This window comes from Salvelinus alpinus, chromosome 12, assembly GCF_045679555.1.
Source record: "Salvelinus alpinus chromosome 12, SLU_Salpinus.1, whole genome shotgun sequence".
In the NCBI taxonomy this organism is placed as follows: Eukaryota; Metazoa; Chordata; class Actinopteri; order Salmoniformes; family Salmonidae; genus Salvelinus; species Salvelinus alpinus.
In genome coordinates, this window is record NC_092097.1 from 6,408,003 (window position 1) to 6,425,789 (window position 17,787).

A 17,787-nucleotide genomic window follows, 5' to 3' on the forward strand; every position below is an offset into this window, starting at 1 on the left:
ACACACACACCTCTCCAAAATGTACACAGTTCCAAAGCAATTTCAATGCACTTTTATGACTCCCAGAATAGTCTTCAACTATAAGGTACTTTTTTGAGCTCTCCTATCTGTGCCGTTCAGAAACTAGAGCAAGCACACTTGTACACACTTACTGTTTACGCAATCCAAAAACAGACCAATATAAATCACAATCTGGGTCAGTTGGGCATGATTTGAAAGCTTGTTCTATTGCCAACATGAACAGATTGCCAAAAGCGAAATGATAAAATATGATCTTACAGTGTTAGGCTTTCACAAGGCAATTCAGAGAAACAGATGGTAACTTTGGTGCACATAGAAAGCAGTCATCAGTGCCTTCAGTTGCCAAGGCAAATTTGTCACAATTTAAAAAAAATAATAATAATAGGCTCATTCTGTTCAGAAACAACCCAGGGTATGACGCCTTGTAATCTTGTAACTGTACATCAAACATAGTGATCATAAATGGTGACGCTGATGATTTGGAGACGTGAAGCGCACCTGTTTTTGCTTGTATGACATCAAATCGGTATTTATTATAATCCTCAATGTCTCATCTTTCAAAACAAAATTCTTACATTTCCAGCATTTCCCTCTGACATTTTTTTTTTGCAAAAGATACTTAATTGTTACCCAGAAATGATTTGATATCAAGATAAAAACAGCTGCACTAGACCTTTAACTAAATGCATTATACCAGTAGCCAGGGCCAGCCCTGGCCTTTTGGGGGCCCTAAGCGAGATTTTTTACTGGCTCCTGTCTTGACAGCGGAGATCATTTTTTTTGGTTTTAAAATGTTAATTTCCTGCAATTCTACACATTTTGCTATGACTTATGCCATGTTAATATGATATCAATGGGGGCCCCCCTTGAGGTCATTGGCCCTGATCACATGCCCTGATTGATTGCCCAGACGGTATTCAGACATCATTACTACAAGTTTAGATAGCTGGCAAAAAATCATTAGCCGACATGGCTTATCGAGTGACTTACATAACGAGAAAAACTATTGATGAAAATGTCACCTTGTGTATACTACCATTCTAACTCTCAACAGTAACGAGAGCCCGACTGAGTTCCTAAAAAATATATTTAAATTGTTTTGGGGTCGGGGGCCCGGTTTTTGGAATTTGTCCATGGGCCTAGAAAAGGCCGCTAGTTGCCCATCCCTGGACTAGGATCTAGGGATTTCCTCTCTCTGGTTTTGGATTTTGCTATGGGCCCTCAATCTAAAGTCTTCCATGCATTCTAGGAGACGCACATCCTTGGTATAGCCATGCTATTCTAAAAGTTTATGACATGGCCTCCATTTTAATGTCAGTTGAAATCAAAGCCAGACAAACCTTCCAGCCAAAACTATGCAATAAACTATACAGGTGCATATACAACAGTCTGACAGTATTTCTATTCCTCTGATAGTAACTGTGTACTCCCTTTGTAACCCTGACAGTCTCGTCCATAAGCCGGCTCTCTGGAGACAAGGTTACCCTAGTGTTAGTAGCAGTGCTCTGACATAGTAACCTCCCGTACTACCCCAGTTGAAAAGCTTTCCTCACCTCTTGGCGATTGATCTCCTTGGACGACAGCATCTGGTGTCCAAGCCGCACGTCAAAGGTCTCGCTCCACAGCTTGCTGTCACGCCGCTTGGTGTTGGCAGGCGGGGCCGGCCGCGTCCATGGTCTGGGAGGCATGACCGACTCTGTCCGACTCTCACTGCGGAAGCTGATGGAACGCTGCGGAATAGAGAGAGAGAGAGACACACAGGAAGGTGAGTGGTCCTGTGCGAGTGATTGAGAGAAGAGTATGAAAAGACAAAGATTAGAAAAATTGTCCTTCATAGGACATCAACTAGGAAGGATATAAAAAAGACCATACCAACACATTTGTTCTCATATGCCACTTACCTTATGTCTGATATCTGTATGTTACTGTACTATTGTCTAGATTATCCTGTCTGTAATGCTATTCTATTCAAACACTGCAACAATAGTGAGGTCAGAATAATCCAGAACACAACAAGACATCATACACAGGTCAGATGAGGGCTGACTTACTTAGTGGATGATGGTCTGGAAAGTGATTGATTTGTACTTAGAACATAACAGATAAGCTGGCTATGGCTGGGCCTTCTAGGTCGGCCAATCACGCTATTCATGTTTTTTGTAGACATACATGGTGTAATTTCAATTGCATTGACTCAAATGGCTGTCTTAGTCATTAGGAGATAAGACATTAAGGGGGTACATACTGTGCCTTCAGAAAGTATTCATAGCCCTTGACTTATTCCACATTGTTATGTTACAGCCTAAGTTCATTTCTTTCTCTCACCCATCTACACAACCCACAAATACCCGTAATTACAAAGTGAACAAAGTGTTTTTAGAACGTTTTGCAAATGTACAAATTAAATACCTAATTTGCAGTAGTCACATCAATACATGTTACAATCACATTTGGTAGTGATTACAGCTGAGAGTTTTTCTGGAAAAGTCTCAAGTCTCTCGCTTTGCACACCTGGATTGTACAATATTTGCACATTCTTCAAAAAATTATTCAAGCTCTGTCAAGTTGATCATTGCTAGACAGCCATTTAAGTATTGCCATAGATTGTCAAGCCGATTTAAGTCAAAATTGTAACTAGGCCACTCAGGAACATTCAAAGTCGTCTTGGTAAGCAACTCCAGTGTATATTTAGCCTTGCGTTTTAGCTTATTGTGTTGCAGCTTATTGTGTTGCTCAAAGGTGAATTTGTCTCCCAGTATCTGTTGGAAAGCAGACAACCAGGTTTTCCTCTAGGATTTTGCCTGTGCTTAGCTCTATTCCATTTCTTTTTATCCTAAAATACTCCCTAGTGCCATAACATGATGCACCCATCACTATGCTTGAAAATATGAAGAGTGGTACTCCGTTGTGTTTACCCCAAACACAACGCTTTGTATTCAGGACATAAAGTTAATTTTTTTACCACATTATGTGCAGTTTTACTTTAGCTCCTTATTGCAAACAGGATGCATGTTTTTGAATATTTGTATTCAGTACAGGCTTCCTTCTTTTCACTGTCATTTAGTGGTTAGTCTTGTATTGAAGGTCCCCAAGAACACCGTAGTCTTCATCATTCTTAAATGGAAGAAGTTTGGAACCACCAAGACTTACTAGAGCTGGCCGCCTTGCCAAACTGAGCAATCGGGGGAGAAGGGCCTTGGTCAGGGAGGAGACCAAGAACCCGATGGTCACTGACAGAGTTCCACTGTGGAGATGGGAGAACCTTCCAGAAGGACTCCACCAATCAGGTATTTATGGTAGTGGACTCCTCAGTAAAAGGCACATGACAGCCCGCTTGGACTTCGCAAAAAGGCACCTAAAAAGGACTCGGACCATGAGAAACAAGACTCTCTGGTCTGATGAAACCAAGATTGAACCATTTGGCCTGAATGCCAAGCGTCACGTGTGGAGGAAACCAGGCACCATCCCTACGGTGAAGCATGGTGGTGGCAGCATCATGCTGTGGGGATGTTTTTCAGAGGCAGGGACTGGGAGACTAGTCAGGATCGAGGGAAAGATGAACGGAGCAAAGCACAGAGAGATCCTTGATGAAAAACTGCTCTAGAGCACTCAGGACCTCAGAATGGGGTGAACGTTCACCTTCGAACAGGAAGCAAACAGCAAGGACAACGCAGGAGTGGCTTCAGGACAAGTATCTGAATGTCCTTGAGTGGCCCAGCCAGAGCCCGGACTTGAACCCGATCGAACATCTCTGGAAAGACCTGAAAATAGCTGTGCAGCAACGCTCAGGCATCCAACCTGACAGAACTTGAGAGGCTCTGCAGGGAAGAATGGGAGAAACTCCCCAAATACAGGTGTGCCAAACTTGTAGCGTTATACGCAAGCCTCAAGGCTGTAAATGCTATCAAAGGTCCTTCAACAAAGTACTGAGTAGGCCTCCCGGGTGGCGCAGTGGTCTAGAGCACTGCATCGCAGTGCTATGCTGCGCCACCAGAGTCTGGGTTCGCGCCCAGGCTCTGTCGCAGCCGGCCGCGACCGGGAGGTCCGTGGGGCGACGCACAATTGGCTTAGCGTCGTCCGGGTTAGGGAGGGTTTGGCCGGTAGGGATATCCTTGTCTCATCGCGCTCCAGCGACTCCTGTGGCGGGCCGGGCGCAGTGCGCGCTAACCGAGGGGGCGGGTGCACGGTGTTTCCTCCGACACATTGGTGCGGCTGGCTTCCGGGTTGGAGGCGCGCTGTGTTAAGAAGCAGTGCGGCTAGGTTGGGTTGTGCTTCGGAGGACGCATGACTTTCGACCTTCGTCTCTCCCGAGCCCGTACGGGAGTTGTAGCGATGAGACAAGATAGTAATTACTAGCGATTGGATACCACAAAAATTGGGGAGAAAAGGGGATAAAAATTAAAAAAAAAAAAAAAAAAAAAAAAGAAAAAAGGTACTGAGTAAAGGGTCTGAATACTTATGTAAATGTGATTGTATTAAATATAAAAAACTATTGCAAAAATGTCAACCTGTTTTTGCTTTGTAATTATGGGGTATTCTGTGTAGATTGTTTTTTATTCCTAATCAATCTAATCCATTTCAAAATGTGGAAAAAGTCAAGGGTCTGAATACTTCCCTAATGCACTGACTTTTTAAGCAAACGTTTAATCTTGAACGTATTTACGCTCTCCTAACAAAGGGTTGAATACTTAGACTCAAGACGTTTCAGCTTTTCATTTTGTATTCATTTTGAAAAAAAAAAAAAAAACTGACATTATAGGGTATCAAGTGTAGGCCAGGGACCAGAAATCAAAATTTACTCCATTTTTATTTCAGGCTGTAACAAAAGAAAATCTGGAAAGTCAAGGGGTATGAATACTTTCTGAAGGAACTGTACTCGTGACAAGTCTAACAATGCATTATTACCGCATCATAATGCCTCAGACCTTCAGGCTAAAAAAAAAAGTTAGTGTTACCAATGATATTTAACACTTTATCTGTAGTGTTTTGTCCTGTGCTCGTATTTGTCAGAATAGTTATTTCAGTAGACTATAATGGTGGTGTAGTGTTGTACCTGCAGTGTTTGTCCGATCCGCTTCAGAGGTGCAGCCTTGACTGGAGGTATGAGGTTGGCCAGCGATGTAACCCGAGAAAGAGGCTTCACCCGCTTGTTACAGGGCTCCTGGAGAGACCAAAGACACTTTGTGATTAATGTTTGTATCCGACTGTGTTAAATGGCAGAGGGGAGACAGCAGATTTTTTTTTAAACTGAGGAAAGATGAAGATAGAAAAAAGGTGGTGGGGCAGATTAAACATGCAGGTTTGTGGAGTCACAGTAGTTAATACCTTCTGTGTCACAATCTCCATTGGATCCCATCAACACCAAAGCTTCAAGACTGGAGCCAGTTTAGGTGAACCAGCAGTACTGACCAGATCTGAGACCAGGAGGATAATATTCATCCTCATCGCACCTAGTCCTCTCTCTATCCCTGCCCCCGTCACAACCACTGAGCCTCAGCCTTCCTGACCAGCTGTTGCACCGTCAACCAGGGGTTACCCCTGTCCCATCTACACACATCCAAAAACATGTAAGCTCTTCTCCTCTCCTCGGTGCCCCTCAAGGTTACAGTATACAGAGTCAGTCAAACATACAAGGTTTCTTGTAATCAGAACACAGACACAGGTAGCCGGGAAGTGAGCGAGAAATGAAGGATGATGTCTTGTCTGCAACTCCAGCATCATAACCAGTGAGACGTGCATGTTTCCCTTTTTCTATGATTCCCCCATCCCCTCTTCATTCCCTCCCTCGTTGTCACCTCTGCAGGTTTCTCAGGCTGTGCCTTGGCTTCAGTGTCCTGTTCTTATCACGACAGACGATTTGACCTTACAGCAGGGAAAAGAGGTTTAGAATGCCCTTTGGTTCCTTCCGCAGCACTCCGTCAGGATAACATTAGAAGATGAGATCCGACCTCCAGTCGCTGCAGTCAGTAGGAATCATCGGGGGGGGGGGGGTCAAACAGACTGACGGGAAAATATCTGCAACCTGCAAAACCCCCTTGGCAGCAGCATTATCACTCTATTCTCCCATCCTCCATCTCCTGCTCTCTCCTTGTGACGTCACTGCAGCTATTTGATCAGTATTCTGGGAACACAGTCTTTTCAGACTGGGTACCCCCTTATCACAATTCACACATGCCTGCTTCACACGTTTACACACACACACACTAGGTCTGGCTATGCAGGAAAAAAGCAGGGCCATTGTGACTCATACAAGATACAGGTAACTGCCAAAATAATGGAAACACTTGAGGAAATGAGGGATACAAAGTATACTGAAAGCAGGTGCTTCCCCACAGGTGTGGTTCCTGAGTTAATTAAGCAATTAATATCCCACCATGCTTAGGGACATGTATAAAAATACTGGGCAGGCCATTCTTTTGGCTACCATGGCCCTATAGGACGACAATGCCCCCCCATCCACAGGGCACGAGTGGTCACTGAATGGTTTGATGAGCATGAAAAACGATGTAAACCCTATTCCATGGCTGTGTCAGTCACCAGATCGCAACGCAGTTGAACACTTATGGGAGATTCTGGAGCGATGCCTGAGACAGCATTTTCCACCACCATCAACAAAACACCAAAGGATGGTGGAAGAAAGAAGTCGCATCCCTGCAATAGAGTTCCACACACTTGTAGAATCCATGCAGGGGTGCTTTGAAGCTGTTCGGGCTTGTGGTGGCCCAAACCCCGATTAAGACACTTTATGTTGGTATTTCCATATATATATATAATATATCCCTTATATTCTCTCAACTGGAGAGAAATGAGTGGCAGTACAATTCAGACTTTACAAATGGTGTCAATTTGAACAGTATCTATCATCTACTCCAAACGTGATCCATTCCCAGTTAAATCAAACACTACTTGTTTACTTGGGTGCCATTTGGGATTCAGCCTAAGTCCCCTATTTGCACTATGTAGGGAATATGACTTGTCAGCAGAGATTCATTACTGTGAACTCAATATGTTGTTTAAATTCTTCTTATGCAATCCAACCACCATAATCTGCAGACTAACTGATATTAGCGATAGGACCTCGGGCTCTGCAATCTGTTCATGTGGCAATCAATATCATCAGCATCCCATCTCAGTGAAATGCCAGTCACTTAGTCGTTGATCTTTACAGGAGAGAGAGATGAGGGAAAGGGGGATACCTAGTCAGTTGTACAACTGAATGCAGTAAATGAAATGAGTCGTCCGCATTTAACCCAACCCCTCTGAATCAGAAAGGTGCGGAAGGCGGCCTTAAAAAAATAAAATAAAATCGACTGATAGTACAGTCGTGGCCAAAAGGTTTGAAAATGACAAATATTAATTTCCACAAAGTCTGCTGCTTCAGTGTCTTTAGATATTTTTGTCAGATGTTACTATGGAATACTGAAGTATAATTACAAGCATTTCATAAGTGTCAAAGGCTTTTATTGACAATTACATGAAGTTGATGCAAAGAGTCAATATTTGCAGTGTTGACCCTTCTTTTTCAAGACCTCTGCAATCCGCCCTGGCATGCTGTCAATTAACTTCTGGGCCACATCCTGACTGATGGCAGCCCATTCTTGCATAATCAATGCTTGGAGTTTGTCAGAATTTGTGGGTTTTTGTTTGTCCACCTGCCTCTTGGAGGATTGACCACAAGTTCTCAATGGGATTAAGGTCTGGGTAGTTTCCTGGCCATGGACCCAAAATATTGATGTTTTGTTCCCCGAGCCACTTAGTTATCACTTTTGCCTTATGGCAAGGTGCATTGTTCGTCACCAAACTGTTCCTGGATGGTTGGGAGAAGTTGCTCTCGGAGGATGTGTTGGTACCATTCTTTATTCATGGCTGTGTTCTTAGGCAAAATTGTGAGTGAGCCCACTCCCTTGGCTGAGAAGCAACCCCACACATGAATGGTCTCAGGATGCTTTACTGTTGGCATGACACAGGACTGATGGTAGCGCTCACCTTGTCTTCTCCGGACAAGCTTTTTTCCGGATGCCCCAAACAATCGGAAAGGGGATTCATCAGAGAAAATGACTTTACCCCAGTCCTCAGCAGTCCAATCCCTGTACCTTTTGCAGAATATCAGTCTGTCCCTGATGTTTTCCCTGGAGAGAAGTGGCTTCTTTGCTGCCCTTCTTGACACCAGGCCATCCTCCAAAAGTCTTCGCCTCACTGTGCGTGCAGATACACTCACAGCTGCCTGCTGCCATTCTTGAGCAAGCTTTGTACTGGTGGTGCCCCGATCCCGCAGCTGAATCAACTTTAGGAGACGGTACTGGCGCTGGCTGGACTTTCTTGGGCACCCTGAAGCCTTCTTCACAACAATTGAACCGCGCTCCTTGAAGTTCTTGATGATCCGATAAATGGTTGATTTAGGTGCAATCTTACTGGCAGCAATATTCTTGCCTGTGAAGCCCTTTTTGTGCAAAGCAATGATGATGGCACGTGTTTCCTTGCAGGTAACCACGTTTGACAGAGGAAGAACAATGATTCCAAGCACCACCCTCCTTTTGAAGCTTCCAGTCTGTTATTCGAACTCAATCAGCATGACAGAGTGACCTCCAGCCTTGTCCTCGTCAACACTCACACCTGTGTTAACGAGAGAATCACTGACATGATGTCAGCTGGTCCTTTTGTGGCAGGGCTGAAATGCAGTAGAAATGTTTTTGGGGGATTCAGTTCATTTGCATGGCAAAGAGGGACTTTGCAATTAATTGCAATTCATCTGATCACTCTCCATAACATTCTGGAGTATATGCAAATTGCCATCATACAAACTGATGCAGCAGACTCTGAAAATTAATATTTGTGTCATTCTCAAAACTTTTGGCCACAACTGTAGATTAGATACACTATATATTACACACAAAGTATGTGAACACCCCTTCAAATTAGTGGATTCGGCTATTTCAGCCACACCCATTGCTGACAGGTGTATATATTTGAGCACAGCCATGCAACCTCCATAGACAAACATTGGTAGTACAAAGGCCTTACTGAAGAGCTCAGTGACTTTCAACATAGCACAGTCATGCAGTATGATGCCACCTTTCCAACGAGTCCTTTATTCAAATGTCTGCCCTGCTCCAGTCAACTGTAAGTGCCGTTGTGGTGAAGTGAAAACGTCTAGGAGCAACAACGGCTCAGCCGCTAAGTGGTAGGCCACACAAGCTCACAGAACGGGACCGCAGAGTGCTGAAGTGGGTCGCACGTAAAAATCATCTGTCCTCGGTTACAACACTCAGCGAGTTCCAACGGCAGCACAAGAACTGTTAATCAGGAGCTTCATGAAATGGGTTTCCATGGACAAGCAGCCGCACACAAGCCTAAGATCACCATGCGCAATGCCAAGTGTCGGCTGGAGTGGTGTAAACCTCGCTTGCATTGGACTCTGGAGCAGTGGAAATTCGTTCTCTGGAGTGATGAGAAACGCTTCACCATCTGGCAGTACGATGGACGAATTTGGGTTTGGTGGATGCCAGGAGAACACTACCTGCCCCAATGCATAGTGCCAACTGTCAAGTTTGGTGGAGGAGGAATAATGGTCTAGGGCTTTTTTTTAATGGTTCGGGTTAGGTCCCTTAGTTCCAGTGAAGGGAAATCTTAACGCTACAGCATACAATTAAATCCTAGAACGATTCTGTGCTTCCAACTTTGTGGCAACAGTTGGGGGAAGGCCCTTTCCTGTTTCAGCATGACAATGCCCTCATGCAAAAAGCGAGGTCCATACAGAAATGGTTGGTCGAGATCAGTGTGGAAGAACCTGACTGGCCTGCACAGAGCCCTGACTTCAACCCCATGGAACACATTTGGAATGAACTGGAACACTGACTGCAAGCCAGGCCTAATTGCCCAACATCAGTGCTCGACCTCACTAATGCTCGTGGCTGAATGGAAGCTTGGAAGTCCCCACAGCAATGTTCCAACATCTAGCGGAAAGCCTTCCCAGAAGAGTGGAGGCTGTTTATAGCATTAAAGGGGGGGACCAACTCCATATTAATGCCCATGATTTTGGAATGAGATGTTCGACGAGCAGGTGTCCACATACTTTTGTTCCCGCTGTGTAGATAAACGAGGCTCTAGAGATACAGCACCAGTTTGGACACAGCTACACATTCAAGGGTTTTTCTTTATTTTTACATTGCAGAATAATAGCGACGACATCAACACTCTGAAATAACACATTAAATTATGTAGTAACCCAAAAAAAGTGTTAAACAAAATATATTTTCTTTGAGATTTTTCAAAGTAGCCACCCTTTGCCTTAATGATAGCTTTGCACACTCTCTGCATTCTCTCAACCAGCTTCATGAGGTAGTCACCTGGAATGCATTTCAATTAACAGGTGTGCCTTGTTAAAAGTTCATTTCTTTCCTTCTTAATGCGTTTGAGACAATCAGTTGTGTTGTGACAAGGTAGGGGTGGTATACAGAGGATAGCCCTATTTGGTAAAAGACCAAGTCCATATTATGACAAGAACAGCTCAAATAAGCAAAGAGAGACAGTCCATCATTACTTTAAGACATGAAGGTCAGTCAAACCGGAAAATTCCAAGAACTTTGAAAGTTTCTTCAAGTGCAGTCGCAAAAACCATCAAGCGCTATAATGAAACTGGCTCTCATGAGGACCACCACAGGAAAGGGAGACCCAGAGTTACCTCTCCTGCAGAGGATAAGTTCATTAGTTACCAGCCTCAGAAATTGCAGCCCAAATAAACACTTCAGAGTTCAAGTAACAGACACATCAACATCAACTGTTCATAGGAGACTGCATGAAATCAGGCCTTCATGGTTGAATTGCTGCAAAGAAACCACTACTAAAGGACACCAATAAGAAGAGACTTGCTCGGGCCAAGAAACATGAGCAATGGACATTAGACCGGTGGAAATCTGTCCTTAGGTCTGATGAGTCCAAATTTGAGATTTTTTTGTTCCAACCCGGCGTGTCTTTGTGAGATGCAGAGTAGGTGAACGGATTATCGCCACATATGTGGTTCCCACCGTGAAGCATGGAGGAGGTGTGATGGTGCTTTGCTGGTGACACTGTCTGTTATTTATTTAGAATTCAAGGCACACTTAACCAGCATGGCTACCACAGCATTCTGCAGCGATACGCCATCCCATCTGGTTTGCGCTTAGTGGGACTATCATTTGTTCTTCAACAGGACAATGACCCAACACCTCCAGGCTGTGTATGGTCTATTTCACCAAGGAAATTTCAATATTTTACCAAGGGAGTGCTGCATCAGATGACCTGGCCTCCACAATCATCCGACCTCAACCCAATTGCAATGGTTTGGGATGAGTTGGACCGCAGAGAGGAAAAGCAGCCAACAAGTGCTCAGCATAAGTGGGAACTCCTTCAAGACTGTTGGAAAAGCCTTACAGGTGAAGCTGTTTGAGAGAATGCCAAGAGTGTGCAAAGCTGTTATCAAGGCAAAGGGTGGCTATTTGAAGAATCAAAAATATTTTGATTTGTTTAACACTTTTTTTGGTTACTACATTATTCCATGTGTTATTTCATAGTGTTGATTGATGTCTTCTATTACTCTACAATGTAGAAAATAGTAAAAAATAAACAAACACTTGAATGAGTAGGTGTGTCCAAACTTTGACTGGTACTGTATGTATAAAAAAAATACTCCATACTTCAAAAGCAATAATAACACTAAATATGCGATTCATGTAATTTACTCCTATATCATGATATTTACTTTATGTATTTATTTATTTTACTTGAAAAATTGTGAAATCATCCAAACCAGTGCAGCGTGGCATTAAATGTACTCTATCGTGGTAATTCACTATATTGTTTAGTCAACATTTCATAAAAAGATTAAATGTATTCCTTAGGACTCCACATTTTTCAACAGTTTGATTAAATATCCACAACAAACGCGCAACAAAGTAGTAGGGCAGTGCATGTCCTATAAACTGTCTGCCTCCACTTAGTGTGCAAGTACATGCATGCGCGAAGGTACATTTTCACCGTGTACAAACTGCAACAATTGAATGCAATCGATAATAATTATATCGCAAATTAAACTCCCTACCTCCACTTCTTTAGCCGGGTGGATGTTTCTGCTGACTGTCTGCACCTCCAGTGCGCAGTTCATCCTCTTCACGACGAGGTAATAGGGATAATCCTTTGCCACCATGCTTCTGTCACCTTCCCCGTCCACGGAGGTTATAAACGCAGCAGGGTAGTCACATGCACTTCTTCCAGCAGTTACGGTGCTCGCGAAGGTTACGAGAAGTCAAATTCAAATAGTGTAAAATCAAACCGCTCTTCCTGCCAACTCATCCCAGGCGAGTTGCGTGCGCCTACTCCGCTGTTGTGGAAACTGCGACTGCCAGGAGCGAAATCCTCCTACTATATGCGCTCAGTGTGTAAATTGCACTCAGGATCAGAGAGCGGGTGAGGGCGTCGCGCATTGGAGAGAAATATCTCCTTACCCACATCCGATCTGAATAGAGCTAAACTGAGCTGCAGAATGTGCCCAGCCATGCGTTAGGCCTATGTGCATTTATACTTTTAAAGCACTGCAGGTGCATCCGTTTTTCTATTTGCGCCATTTGAAACATATCCTCCAGTTATCCTATTAAGAGTAATATCGGTTAACCCAGAACTAAAGTCTAGCGTAATTGGTCAGACGCTCGATTAAATTCTGGGTCCATACCTGTTAAGCGAACAGATAGAATAAGGATCAGAAGCGGAACGAAGAGCTCCACCCTCTCTCTTTGCAAGTAACAGGTATTGTGCAGAAAATCTCTCCCTTTGCCAGAATCCCCCTTCGCGTGAACGCGCTCACACTCAATTCTTCATTGCTGCGACTTGCTTGCTAGTTGAGATTTCTGCTTTGCACTCCGTTGTCAGTTCAGCCAACATTTCACTGATCTTAGTAGCAGAAAGCATTTTTTATTTGTCCTTCAAGGCAGCTGTCTATGATCACGCTAGGCTGCGTTTCATTGTATTTTTAATGGCGTTTTGATCGCGTGGGTGGCAGTCATAATGTCTGCAGTTTTCGGTTTGGCTATTTGATTCAAGTGTATTAGTCTAGCAATAAATCTCTTTGCCAAAAATCGGCATCTCTCCCATGTCTTATTCGACTAGTAGTTGTTCTGAAATGTGTATTGCATGCCTACATTTTACTCCCTCTATGTTTAATATAACACACATACATTAATTATTCATTTCGGTTGCCTATCCTGACAAGAAGTTTGTTCTATAGAAAGCATTTGACTCTGATGTGTGCCACGAAGTATTTGACTCTAGTAACACAATTAAGGAAATTAGAAGGGGGAGGGGGCATTTTGGCAGGCAAGAAAATGGCCTTGACGAACCCCCCCCCCATTCCAATTATCTTAATTTTGTGGGTCAAATACTTTCTGTGGCACACGTTACTGGTCAACATGAGCTACCAAAAAGATTATGAAGTGTGCCAGGGCTTGCAGTCCCAAGATAGAGGGAGGGGAGGGGAGGGGGGATTTTGGCAGGCAAGAAAATGGCCTTGCCAAAATCCCCCCTTCTAATTTCCTTAATTTTGTCACTAGAGTCAAATACTTTCTGTGGCACACATCAGAGTCAAATACTTGTCTCAAAGTCTTGAGACATAAACCTAAATCTGACACCTCCACATGGGGTTCCTTGCCTTGCATGTTTTCCTTTTATGATTTGGTCCAGTAATTATTATAGAAATAAAAGCAGAGAAAACAACATTAATTCAACCCCCTAGTAGCTCGCCATGAACAGCAGCAACTTCCGGTTCAGTGAGCAGAGGTGGGGTGCCTTGCACATCACATCTGCAGCTCCTGTTTCAGCCAACAAGAAATTGATCCCAGTTTTAAGTCTTTGTTCTGGAGGGCTGAGAAGTTCCTGGCTTTGTGTTTTCTTAACAGACCAGGGAAGTGTGTGTGTGTGCGTATGTTTGTCTGTGCATGTGTGCCTGCATGTGTGTGTGTGTAAGAGTGCATGTGTGGACGAGCCCAGGCCCCAGGCAGTCCTCACCCCTAAAGCTACTGCCTGCCTGTAAACAAACACTGGCTTTCATATTGTCACTCAGTGAAGTGTCATTTAACATGTTTATTCACTCACAAACTTCATCTGAAAGTTTCCGTATTGATTATTTTAAACACAAGAACATATTTTAGAACAGTAATCTTAGTAAGACATTTGCTAACATGATTGCCATTGCTAGCTAGATACAGTTGAAGTCCTAAGTTTACATACAAAGAGTAAAGATTCCCTGTCTTAGGTCAGTTAGGATCACCACTTTATTTTAAGAATGTGAAATGTCAGAATAATAGTAGAGAGAATGATTTATTTCAGCTTTTATTTCTTTCATCACATTCCCAGTGGGTCAGAAGTTTACATACACTCCATAAGTATTTGGTAGCATTGCCTTTAAATTGTTTAACTTGGGCGAAATGTTTCAGGTAGCCTTAAACAAGCTTCCCACAATAAGTTGGGTGAATTCTGGCTCATTCCTCCTGACAGTAATGGTGTAACTGATTCAAGTTTGTAGGCCTCCTTGCTCGCACACACTTTTTCAGTTCTGCCCACAAATTTTCTATAGGATTGAGGTCATGGCTTTGTGATGGACACTCTTATAAGCCATTTTGCCACAACTTTGGAAGTATGCTTGGGGTCATTGTCCATTTGGAAGACCCATTTGCGACCAAGCTTTAACTTCCTGACTGATGCCTTGAGATGTTGCTTCAATATATCTACAGAATTTTCCATCCTCATGATGCCATCTAATTTGTGCAGTGCACCTGTCCCTCCTGCAGCAAAGCACCCCCACAACATGATGCTGCCACCCCCATGCTTCACGGTTGAGATGATATTCTTCAGCTTGCAAGCCTCCCCCTTTTTCCTCCAAACATAACGATGGTCATTATGGCCAAACAGTTCTATTTTTGTTTCATCAGACCAGAGGACATTTCTCCAAAAAGTACGATCTTTGTCCCCATGCTCAGTTGCAAACCATAGTCTGGCTTTTTTATGGCGGTTTTGGAGCAGTGGCTTCTTCATTGCTGAGCGGCCTTTCAGGTTATGTCTATATAGGACTCATTTTACGGTGGATATAGATACTTTTGTACCTGTTTCCTCCAGCATCTTCACAAGGTCCTTTGCTGTTGTTCTGGGATTGATTTGCACTTTTCGCACCAAAGTACGTTCATCTCTAGGAGACAGAACTCATCTCCTTCCTGAGCGGTATGACGGCTGCGTGGTCCCATGGTGTTTATACTTGCGTACTATTGTTTGTACAGATGAACGTGGTACCTTCAGGCATTTGGAAATTGCTCCCAAGGATGAACCAGACTTGTGGAGGTCTACAATTTTTTTTCTGAGGTCTTGGCTGATTTTTTTTGATTTTCCCATGATGTCAAGTGAAGAGGCAGCGAGTTTGAAGGTAGGCCTTGAAAAACATCCACAGGTACACCTCCAATTGACTCAAATGATTTCAATTAGCCTATCAGAAGCTTCTAAAGCCAAGACATAATTTTCTGGAAATTTCCAAGCTGTTTAAAGGCACAGTCAACTTACTGTATGTAACCTTCTGACCCACTGGAATTGTGATACAGTGAATTATAAGTGTAATACTTAAACAAATGTTGGAACAATTGTTGGAAAAATTACTTGTGTCATGCACAAAGTAGATGTCCTAACCAATTTGCCAAAACTATAGTTTGTTAACAATACATTTGTGGAGTAGTTTTAATGACTCCAACCTAAGTGTATGTAAACTTCCGACTTCAACTGTAGATGCTAAAATGGTTCCCTAGTAACAAACATCTTAAGAAGATTTCTAAGAAGATATTTGAGAAGTTCGTAAGAAAATCATTAAATCTTAAGATATTGTTGAGGTATTACAATTACGAACTATCTTATTTTTTTCTTAAGAAGCTTTTTAACTGTGCCTTCCTCAGGGTACCCAAAATCAGACAAAAGAAAATAGTCGTTCTATCCTGACCTGGCTGGCTGGCTGGGGACTTTATAGGATAACTCACTGACCCCTGGATTATGTCTCGGTCCAACCTGTTTTTGTCAGCCATACTACAGCTTCCTGTTTGTTCAGCAATCAGTCTAATAAATAGGTCAATAGATAAAACGGAGGTACAGTGAGATGACACAAATACAAACATGATATACAGTAGGTGATATGATTACTCAAAAGGAGCTCAAGAGGAAAGAATAGGTACAACTACCAAGAATTAGAACTATACTATTCATGTGTCATATTGTGCCAGTGCCCAGTGACCCAGTTGAACTTGTTGTGATGGTGCTCCATCTAATAAAAGATCAACATGGGGACCTGTTCTAATTAGTGTACTCCTACAGTGGACCAGCCCTCTGGCAGTCATTGGCATCACTGTGGGCATGGTGTTGAAGCACACTACATGAGTAGAATATAATATAACTTTATTTTCCACCCGAGGATTGGCATTTTTCTTTGCATCACCATGCAGTAGTAGAACTACATCTGCTGGGAACTTGCAGTTTCTTAATATTCAGAACAACTACAGGGTATTCATGTCAATCCCTTTTTGAGTCACTTTTTCTGTCATTTCTTGCTTATCCATTCTCCAACCTCAAGTGTGGTCCAATGCAGCCGTTTTTATCACAGTATCAAACCATTTCTGGGTAACAATTAAGTACCTTAGTGTGATTGTTTTCAATTTAAAAAAAGGGTAAAAAAGAAACAAAAATAACTTCTTAGCAATGAGCAATTTCTCAAGCAAGAACTAAGCTAGGACTGTCTGGGAGTGGTCTGAGTGGGAAGGGTGTAATGGGGAAAAAAATAAGCTGTTAATGGCAGAGGTTTATTGGTCTTTAACTAATTTACAGCCTGGTGATGTCACCAGGCGGTCTTTTCAAACAGCTCTTACACTAAAAGAGCATTATGGTCCTGTGTAGCTCAGTTGGTAGAGCATGTACCGTTGACACCAGGCCAGATGGGGCCATGGACTCACCACAAATCCTGACTCTGCCATCAGCATGACGCAACAGTAACCGGGATTCGTCGGATCAGGCGATGTTTTTCCAGTGTTGGTGATCGCGTGCCCACTGGAGCTGCTTCTTCTTGTTTTTAGCTGATAGGAGACGAACCCGGTGTGGTCGTCTGCTGCAATAGTCCATCCGTGACAAGGATCGATGAGTTGTGCGTTCTGAGATGCCGTTTTGCACACCACTGTTGTACTGCGCTGTTATTTGTCTGTTTGTGGCCAGCCCGTTAACTTGAACGATTCTTGCCATTCTCCTTCGACCTCTCATCAACGAGCGGTTTTCACCCACAGGACTGCCGCTGACTAGATGTTTTTCATTTGTCGCACCATTCCCGGTAAACCCTAGACACTGTTGTGTGTGAAAAGCCCAGGAGGCCGGCCGTTTCTGATACTGGAACCGACGCTCATTCCATGCTCAAAGTCGGTTAGGTCACTCGTTTTGCCCATTCTAACATTCAATCGAACAGTAACTGAATGCATTGGCGCCTGTCTGCCTGCTTGCAAGCCACGGCCACGTGACTCACTGCCTGTAGGAGCAATACATTGGCCACTGAGTGTAGATTTGGGAAAAAAACTGGAAAATCCTGTTTTTGACTGCACTGTGTCTTTAAGATATATTTGCTAAAATGTATAAAAAACTGTTTTTGCTTTGTCATTATGGGGTATTGTGTGTAGATTGATGAGGGGGGAAAAACAATACATTTTAGAATAAGGCTGTAGCGTAACAAAATGC

The 17,787-nt window shown here is 43.2% G+C and overlaps 1 protein-coding gene across 5 annotated transcripts in view; it reads right to left on the reverse strand.

Moving 5' to 3' along the window:
• The window catches only part of LOC139536528 (rho guanine nucleotide exchange factor 3-like), a 103,481-nt gene that overhangs the window by 15,026 nt on the left and 70,668 nt on the right, over window positions 1-17,787 (reverse strand). For 2 of the 5 annotated variants that reach the window (XM_071337098.1, XM_071337100.1), the window contains 2 exons: window positions 5,075-5,182; window positions 1,575-1,751 (listed from right to left, as the gene is read on the reverse strand). In XM_071337098.1, coding sequence (XP_071193199.1) covers window positions 1,575-1,751; window positions 5,075-5,182 — 285 coding nt within the window. The other 3 variants (XM_071337103.1, XM_071337099.1, XM_071337102.1) reach the window with 3 other exon arrangements.